Source organism: Zingiber officinale, chromosome 3A (genome assembly GCF_018446385.1).
Source record: "Zingiber officinale cultivar Zhangliang chromosome 3A, Zo_v1.1, whole genome shotgun sequence".
NCBI classification, from domain to species: Eukaryota; Viridiplantae; Streptophyta; class Magnoliopsida; order Zingiberales; family Zingiberaceae; genus Zingiber; species Zingiber officinale.
Genome location: NC_055990.1, coordinates 58,323,776 through 58,333,411, shown reverse-complemented (window position 1 = coordinate 58,333,411; position 9,636 = coordinate 58,323,776). Strand labels below are relative to the sequence as shown.

The 9,636-nt window shown below is 36.6% G+C and overlaps 1 protein-coding gene across 2 annotated transcripts; it reads left to right on the top strand.

Moving 5' to 3' along the window:
• The first annotated feature begins 3,383 nt into the window (after window positions 1-3,383).
• LOC122051934 lies at window positions 3,384-7,060 on the top strand. 2 transcript variants are annotated; one of them, XM_042613284.1, is made up of 6 exons: window positions 3,384-3,886; window positions 4,701-4,794; window positions 4,882-5,048; window positions 5,762-5,839; window positions 6,166-6,286; window positions 6,576-7,060. In XM_042613284.1, exons 1-6 carry the CDS (start codon window positions 3,824-3,826, stop codon window positions 6,743-6,745), a joined length of 693 nt encoding a protein of 230 aa, XP_042469218.1. In that variant the 5' UTR covers window positions 3,384-3,823; the 3' UTR covers window positions 6,746-7,060. The 2 variants fall into 2 exon arrangements, with proteins under 2 accessions (XP_042469218.1, XP_042469219.1); XM_042613285.1 differs by having other exon boundaries at window positions 3,390-3,886; window positions 6,166-6,344; window positions 6,576-6,653.
• The last annotated feature ends 2,576 nt before the right edge of the window (window positions 7,061-9,636 follow it).

The window sequence follows — 9,636 nt, the reverse complement described above, 5'->3', positions numbered from 1 at the left end:
ACAAGTGGTTGGTGCAACTACCATGTAACCTCCTTTGTAATCGCCACCTATGTATGATAAATAGGCATGGTGGGTTCATTGGCAAGGGTGTGCCAAAGGTGCTAGAGTGTGCCAAGGGTGTGCCAAAGGAGTGTGCAAGAGTGTGCATTGTGAGCAAATTCGTGGGGAATTTGTGAAGGCGGATCGTGAAGGGTTGTGAGCAAATCATGAAGGATTTGTATAGGTGGATCTTGAGGGATTTGTAAGTGGCTCTATATTGTTCACTTGTATTCCTTTATTGAGGCTAATAAAGGTTGGGAGTTTTCCCGTAATTGTGTGTGTTGCTTTGCTGTGGTTTTCTTGTGGCTTTGAGGTGCCTTTGCCTTGAGATTTCTTTGTACCTTTGTGGTGCATTCGTTGGGAGGCTGAGAGTCAAGTGCGGGACTTAACTGCCACGCAGAAGATTTTCAAAGGTCAAAAATTACCCCTGTGACAAGCTATTTGATGGGAAGCATAAGCGGAACGAGAAGGTAGAGACAGTGATTTAGGACCGGATTGAGGCGGTGATTTAGGGCATGATCGAGTTTTTAATCAAAATTTAGATTTCGATTAATAAATATAGATTTATAATTCAATCTAATCTTAAATTAAGTATAATAATTCAAATAGATTTTTTAAAATATAACCTCATTAAAATATAATAAAAAAGTATTTTAAATTAAAAAATCTAATAAATTTTATATAATCATACAAATTTATGTTTTATATATATATATATATATAAAGTTGTTACTTGCATACCCTTATATAGTTGATGGAGGGCAACAACCAATGTGGCGAGCTAACACAGATAAAATCCAGTATTTTCTCCTCTTCAAAACGTGCAGACTTTTTTTTGGCTCTCTCTCTTCCCTTCTTTTCTCTTCCCTTCGTTCACGTTACTACTTTTCAAAACCAAAGTCTTAAACCCTCTTCCCCTCTCATCCCGCTCCTCTTTTCCTTATGTCAGACCCTAAACTCAGACCTTCTTCTTCAACAATCAACTCACGTGGAGTGAGTTAGGGTTTTCGTCTAACCTGTACTGTTCATCTCCCTCCTTTCCTTTTTCTACTCGTGTTCTTAATAACGCATTCTACGGGAATTTATCAAGAGTCAAAATGTGTCATTTTTAAAGACCAGCACTACACTGTGTACTGGTTATACTCAAAATGTTGGTTTTGAAAGCAACATCATTCAATGGTGTGTTAATTTTCTTTTAATACCAACACCAATGTAGTGATTTTGTGTTGGATTTCTTTCAAATCAAGCAACAGTACGTTGGTACTGATATTGAAAGAACAACAACACGTTGATGGTAGTTTTTAAAAGAAAATCAGCTACATGGCGTTGTTTTTTCAATACTAGCACCAAATGAAATAGTCTGTGCCTAGGGTGTGACGCGAGAGAAGAGAGTAGTGGGATGAGAGAGGAAGAGGGTTTAGGGTTTTGGTTTTGAAAAGTAGCGACGTGAACGAAGGGAAGGGAAGAGAGAGAGCTAAAATATACGTGTGCATTTTGAAGAAAAGGAGAAAATGTTAAATTTTATCCACGTCAACTCACCTCGTTGGCGGTCATCCATCATTGCCCATATAAGGGTGTGCAAATATATATATCCGCATCATGACTATTTTGTTAACTCATATTATTGGAATTGAAATGGTAGAATTATGACAGCGGCTGCAACCGTTCTCAATGAGGTCATGGTTTTGAATAACAAGTGTTTGTGCTAGTAAAATGTTAATCCTTTAATCTAAAATGCACTCTAGGGATGAAATGCTTCTAGCCGTTTGGTAGGCCGGCGTTTATATTGTTGGGGCTCAGTCTCCTTTGTAAAGGAAGGGTTGATGCCCGTTGCTCGTCAAAACTATCCTAGTTTTCAATTGGGTGCATGCTGGATTCCAACTCAACCAACTCTGCATGATCGACAAGCATAATTATATTTCTCGCCAGTTAATTGTGAAATTTACCGTGGAGCTAAGTTAAAATTTCGATTCGATCCATTCGGAGTTTATCATTATTTTTTTAAAATATTAATTATTTTAATCAAATCGATTCAGTTTTAATTTTAAAATTCTGAATTTGATTAAATTAATTGAAAAGAGTGTAAAATTTTTAATTCCCTAATTTGTAACTCTTCTCTCATATTGAGTCCCGATTTATTTGAAAATTTAGTTATTTAATTTTTAAGTAATTTATCAGTTTAATTTATTTAAATTTTTACAAAACTCCATCCATGCAGATAAAAAACATTAGTTCATAAATAGATATACCTATTTAAATGTAAACAGATATACCTGGTTGTGAATCCGAACTGCCTATGTGCAATAGTTTAATTTGTGAAATGATAATATCCTATGTCACTCTCATTCGACCTTTGAAGGCCATGGGCATGAGGTTACTTCGAGATGGATCTATGAGTTTTGATAACGAGTGGACGATAGCTCCTTTGGAGCTGTATATCAAGGAAAATAAAAGTCGACGACAAAATTACCACATTAGTTTCTATTGATGCCAATTACCGAATAAGTTGGATACTCATTTTCACAGAACCTTTCCTGCGTATTAAAAAAATAAATCATGAAATTCACCCAAATAGTTCCTCCAAAAATAATATTTTTAAATTAAACAGTTTATTTGTATTTACATCTTTTTTTATATCTATGAGATGATACCAAGGACGGGATGTATTTTTGTTTAATCAAAACAATTACAACATAATAAAATTATCATTTAATTCCATTGTTTCCAAAGCAAATTCGAAATATGTATAAACCCTCAGAAAAATATTAATCAATAATCACAATAGAATACCCACACAAAATCTCTGGTCTTTAAAATTGATTAAAAAAACATAAAGCTATAAAAATAAAAAATAGTTGCAAAACTATATAAAAATTAAATCTGTAAAATATAAACAAAATATATGAAATATAAGTCCCGATAAAATTTTAAAAAAACTGAAAATATTTATATAAAAGAAAAATTGTAGAACTAAAATTGTAATAAGAAAGTCAAACTAAAAATTCCTTGTGTGAAAATGAAATGGACAATAATCCCACAATGAGTTTTAGACAACATGACGTGTTTTCTCATTTACGAATCTTTCCGCCCCCAGGGGCTGGATCAGTTGGTAAGTGGCTGGGAAGTTGTACCATGAAGCAGCAGGTTCGAGTGTCGACGGTTGCAATGTGGGATAATATCTCCGTCTGCCGGCTTAAAGCCTCGAACCCCCAGCCACTTGTCAACCCAGCATTCACCCTGATTAACCCTCCTCCTACATCACCATGGGGCAGGCGTAGGGGGCCGTCGGGGCGGCGGATTCCGCCTTTTTGTACCATCATTTACGAATCTTTCTCGCTCGTCGATTTTTTTTCCATAATCTGCCGTGTTTTTTGTCGGACAAGGATTTTCTAGTCCAGAATCTCGGGATTAATCCTGATCTCCTGCTCATTCATTAGCTGCTGCTGAATGAACTAGATCTTATTTATTTTTGATCCAGGAAATTCTGGATTAAAGGATCTGAACTTTTTTTTTTCATCTCACCGATTTTTTGTTTCTAAAATCCTTCGCAAACCCCTTCTCACCGATTTCTTTCCCACTCTAACCCTAAACTCCTTCTCGAATCCCTCCCCGCCCACAACTCTCTTTGCCGGGAGAAACCTTAAACTCCGTCCAATTCCTCTTTGGCGAACCCCTCTCCGCGGGCCACTGCGGTCGCTCTACTGTGGGGGGATCGAGATTCTTTGGCAATCCACCACCCAATTGCCGTGCTTTGTAGGAATCTGGAGCTGATCTCGCCGGATGGATGGATTCTAGAAGATATATTCACCCCACATGTCCGGCATACGCACCCCTAGCGGCGCCATTGGTGAGCAGGAGAAGTAAGATTTCACTCTTTCTGAGATCATATATCAGGAGCGTGTACTTGGCAATTTTCCTGACCTCGTCTCCTTATGCTTTAAAACTTTATGGTTGGAAGTTGAGTTTCGACTTTGTTTTATCTTGGAATTACTCGATGGAGTTAGTAATTTTTACTATTGTATCTTCATTTTTGTTAGATCATTTGGACTTATTTTCAGATCTAGATCTTACTTCGATCGAGATGAACTGATTCTTATTCTGTTACATTGTAATGAGTTTATAATTGATGCACAGTTGTTGCAAGGCCACAAGTCATCTTCTTCTTTTTTTGCATATCCATATTGTATTTTTAGAGGCTAATCACTAAACACTCAAGAGAAGAGGATGCTTGTACTTAAAAAACAACGTTGCAGCGGAATCCAGAGTTAGTAGTGTATAATTTTTTTAAGAACAAACACACTCTGATAGGTTAATCACTAAACAATTTTTTTAATCATAAGCTCTTGCAGTGCTCGAGCTGATGCAGGTATAATTTTCCTTTGTTTTCATTAAAAAATAAGATAACAAAATAACTATTACACCGTTTATGTTGTGGATTTAACTGCCAAATATATCAGGGATGACTAAGATGTACTCTGAGCTTGAGGATTTATTTACAAGATTCATGGGTAAACCGGTGGCCATCACCTTCGCCATGGGATACGTCACAAACTCTTTCATAATTCCTACTCTGACTGGAGAGATCTGTGTCATCCTCCTTTTTTGTGTGTGTTCCCTTGAAACTTATTGTTGTTTTCTTAATCAGACTGATTTTGTTTCAGGGAGCTTTGGTCATCAGTGACTCATTCAACCACAACTTGATCGTCAATGGTGCTCTAGCATCTGGAGCCACAGTCCAGCTCTTCCATCACAACAGTGAGCATGAGATGTTCGCTGAAATGCTTGTTGGATTGTATTCTATTTCATGAGAGTTGTTTCTGAGAAAACAAAGAAAAATTGAAGTAATAGGCCCATCGCACTTGGAAGAGGTGTTGAGGGAGCAGATTGTGAAGCGGCAACCTGGAACTGCTCACAAACCGTGGAGGCATGGTCATTGTGAGGGGATTTACAGTATGAAAGGGGAGTTCTGCAAGCTCCCTGAGATAGTGGCCATCTGCACAAAGTACAAGGTTGAGGAATTGTTTCTATGATTTATCTAAAAGATAAGGGCCTTAGAAGTTACAACCAAAGTATTGGATTAGTAGTCTGCCTTCCCAACTTGGGTGGGGGTTTATCTCTTTACTTTTCTTAAAAACAAACTCTTGGAAGATTTGTTGCATCTGGATGAACAAGTGAACTTGTTTTCTTATCACTGATTATAATCTTTCCTCTAAAACATTTCAGAGTATATAAAGCGCTTCCAACCTATGTTAGCGTGCTTGTTATTACTGTAGTGATAGCTCCTCTTTTGTATATAGCTGTAGTATTCTCAACTGGAGTATTTCATAATGAAAGCACTCTCTGAATACAAGAGATTCATGAAGCTTTGGACTTTTCTGGTGGTGATGGAGAAATCTTTAATACATATTCAATAAAATTTTCAACTGATGGCCAAGAGGTTGTTGCTTGAAGCAGCACCAACTCGATATATGTATATGATCTGGAAGCAAACAAGTTAGCATTGCGCCTTCGAGCTCATTCAGTATGACAAAATGTGTTTATTATATAAATATTATCACTGAGTTTTTGTCCCCATAATTTCTTTCTTATTTTTTTATCAGGCTCTTCCCTGATAGATGGTCTAATGTCGTCAATTTGAACAAATTATCCTCTCAAGTTCAGTATTCTTGTGAAGTATTTGTTCATTTGCATTTCTTCTGAAGTATTTTTTGTTCTTCTGTAGGATGATGTGAATACAGTCTCATTTGCTTATAGGACAGTCAAGATCCTGTTCTCTTGTAGTGATGATAATCCATGCAAGGTGAGCTTTATGCATGCTTTCTTGCAAGAATGGCACTCATCCACATTAAATGCTTATGTTGTTTTTTCTGTTCATCTCTAAAATGTTACTTTGCTTTGTTTTTCTGTTGAGATTGCTCCATCTCACTATGATGAATCGGTAAGCTACACATCTGCTCTTTGAATTCAAACTTATAATTTTACTAATTTTCCACTAGTGCACTGTCTTGGTCAAGTTCCTGTAGTAGATATAATATTTCCTTGTGGTATTACTATGATCATTTAGAGTAGTTTTTCTTTTCTTTTACTTGGTGGATAATTAAATCAAATGTGTTAAACATCCTTCAGGTTTGGAACAGACGGTGTTTTGCAGCAATAGAAAAAAACAACAGGTGTGCTAGAGAAGGTCATCTAGATGGCATTACATTTATTGATAGCCGTGGGGATGGTCATTACCTAATATCAAATGGTAAAGATCAAACTACAAAACTTTGGGACATCTGGAAAATGTCATCCATTGTGAAGTTGTATGTGCTACCTCCTTTGTCTATTTCTTTTTTAACACACGTGGTCATATGTTTAACATGTTAGTTTATTTCTATGATTGTTATATCAAAAATAAATTATATGTTCCATCAACTAAACCAATGTACTTTTTTAAACATAAAAATAAAATTACACTTATTACTACATTGCTTCACAGCTACCCTTTTTTAAACATTTCTATGAAAATTAAGCATTCTATAATGCTGTTTCAGATTCGTGCAAGACAAAAAATCTGCAAAAGCTTGATGAAGATGAAGAATATGCTCAAATTATGGCAAGGATAGAAGAACTAGAAAGGATGGAGGAGCTTGAAAATGGAAATACTTCAAAAGATAACACTCAAGAGAATGAAGATACTGTGGTTTATGATGGAGATGGGTAGGAAAGCTGGAGATGAAGATGAAGATGAAGACGAAGACATTGAGGCTGGTCATAGTTGGTCATAGTTTTTCAATATCATATCATAAATATGAAATTGGAATCGAAGGCTAAGATGAAAGTCTTGAGAACTACACTAATACTTGTGGCCATTGGAACACTATTGGATGCATCTTAAATTAAAATAGTGATAGAATATTGTAGATAGTTAAATATTTGATTGTTAGTGATTCTTGTTTTTTTGTAGTTGATTTAGAGAAATTTGAGGGCTATGTAAAATGATTATTAGATGAATAAAAATTATATATTTGTATTTTTATTGTATTTTGTTATTTTAGACATTATTACAATTCATCTTAGTGATAATTGTATATTATTTTAACTAAAGCACCCATTGTGTGCTACAAATACTATTAATTGCAGCGCGCATTGTGCGCTATGAATATTTTTAATCGTAGCGTACAGTGTGGGCTGCGAATGCTGTTAATCATAGTGTGCTCCACGTGCTGTAACTACTCTTAATTGCATCATACAGTGTGCGATGCGAATGCTTTTAACTGCAGCACGTAGTGCATGCTGTTGATGTCTTATGATTTTCAACAGCTTATAGTTGTATAACGTACGATGTACACTATGGATAACATAATTACACATCGTGAAAAGTCAAATTTATTATAGTATAAGTCTTGCTTTAATTTCTTATATATGTATCTAAGTTTGCAAGGACAAATCACACAAAAACACCCGTTGACTAAAGGTATGATACAGTAGGTTGAAGGATGATATGACATGGTTGAAACATCAGAAGAATGATTATCTAAGATAGGTGTTGTTATATCATTGGAAAATAAATAAATTAAAAAAGGTCTAGTTATAAATAATTATAAAACGTTTAGGACTTTTTTAGTAAAAGTGCTAAACAAAGAAGAGGAAAACATCACTATAGTAATCTTTTCTCCCTCCTTCGTCGACCCTTTTCCTTTCTATCTTCTTAATGTAGGATTAAACTTGATGCTGGAGAGAAGATGAATAACATTACAAATTTTACGAGCTAAAATAATTGAGAATAACTATAAACTTCTAAAGTAAACTAAGTAGCACAACAAAAATAAATAAAAATTAACTTAGCACCGATTAGATCAAGTAAAGCAAGTTTACAAGACAAAAACTTAGCTAGATATCGAGTATGCATGACTTAGTTTCATTCAACAGAACATGCAAGATTTAGTCAGCAATTCTAACAGGGCATGCAAGATTTGAGCAAAAAGAAGACACACACAACAATTAAACAAATTTTTCTTATATTTATTTTTTCATTTCTAAAAAGATTCTAGAGCTGGAATAACTTTACAAAAAAAAATCTAAAAAATAAGTACAAACTAACAATAACATAACAAAAAAAAAGAATGAAATATAAACACTCTGAAGTTGCCAACCATAGTTGAAGCTTAGGAGTTGCAGTGTGTCATCGTCGCAACGTAGAAAGCAAGGGAACACAATTAGAGTAACACCAAGATAAAAAAGTTTGATCTGAAAGCTTTGCCTTGAAGTTCTTTTTATAGCTCTTCTTTGGTTGTTGACATGGCAAGTTCTAGTCGACTGGAATCTCCCGGTTGCCTGGAAGTTGTTGGCATGGCTACAACTATTATATGATAGTTAACATCATTCATGGTCTCTGATCAACTGACAACCCTTCAATCACCTAGAGCATGGTCAAATCTGATCTTGACTGTCTAGCTTAGATCATTGGATCTCATCTTCTACTTGTCACTTGGAAGAATCTCCGGTTTCCCATACACTCTCGTCACCTCAACCTTAGCTTTTGTCTCCTAGAAATATCTCTGGTCGCTCGTATACTTTGGTTGCATATACGCTCCCATCACCTCGACCTTAGCTTCAGTCTCCTAGAACCCTCTAAGTTCTCCCTCATCAAAATCTAAGGCATCCTTATTCTAAAATCCACTCTTTTGTTACCTACAATGTGTAAGGGATCGTGTGACCGGCTAAAAAAGGGGGGTTGGATAAAATGGCACCTTTGGATAAATGGCACCCTCAAATACTCGCTTCTTAGACTTGTTAGTTTGCGCAGCAGAAATACAAACTAATATGAATACAAAGAAAGTTAAAGACAAGAAAGAAATCAAACCAAGCTACACGATCATTTAACGTGGTTTGGAGATTGCTTACTCCTACTTCACGGCGTGTCCTTGAGGTGGGCGATCCCTATCCGTCGATGGATTAGCTTCCGGTAAACTCCGGCTATCTCAAGTCGCTCCTTGTGGGTGGAGAAACCTCATCACAACACCAACCAAGACTCTTGAGACTAGTAGACTACTAATTAAGGTTTACCACCACTAATTTTGTCAACCTTAACCAAGCTCTCAAGGCTTAGTTATATAGGCCACGAGTTGGAAACCCCGCCTACCAATCGACTGCCAAAACCATCAGTCGATTGCCCTCTTGTGGAAATTCGACTGTTACATTCCAACGACTCGATACCAGTCGACTGCTAAAACTAGCAGTCGACTGCTCCACACTGGTCGAGCGAATAGAAGCATTGTGTTCGCTCCCAGTCGACTACATCAGTCGACTGCTGTTTTCACCAGTCGAATGCTACAGTAACTGCTACAGTAAAACCCTAAACCTAGGATTTTACCCTGAGTACATTCTCTCATGCACTCGTACCCTCACCACTCACTTAACCTTTCATTGCAGCCTTGACCTTTAGCCTTCAAGCCTACTTCCTTTGGCTCTCATCCTTCGGATGCATCCAAACTCGCGGCTTGTCCCCAATGTCATCCTTCGTGTATGCCTTGAAGTCGCTTCCCTCGGCCCTTGTCCTTGCTGCCTTGTCCATGGTCCCTCAGATGCTCCATCCTTCACCGGACCCGAAGT

Bases quoted from the DNA above. Each gene is read 5' to 3' on its own strand.
- LOC122051934 (XM_042613284.1), top strand. From the start codon at position 3,824: ATGGATTCTAGAAGATATATTCACCCCACATGTCCGGCATACGCACCC. The intron at 3,887-4,700 runs GTGAGCAGGAGA...ATTTTGTTTCAG, and splicing joins CACCCCTAGCGGCGCCATTG to GGAGCTTTGGTCATCAGTGA. The intron at 4,795-4,881 runs GTGAGCATGAGA...GAAAAATTGAAG, and splicing joins CCAGCTCTTCCATCACAACA to TAATAGGCCCATCGCACTTG.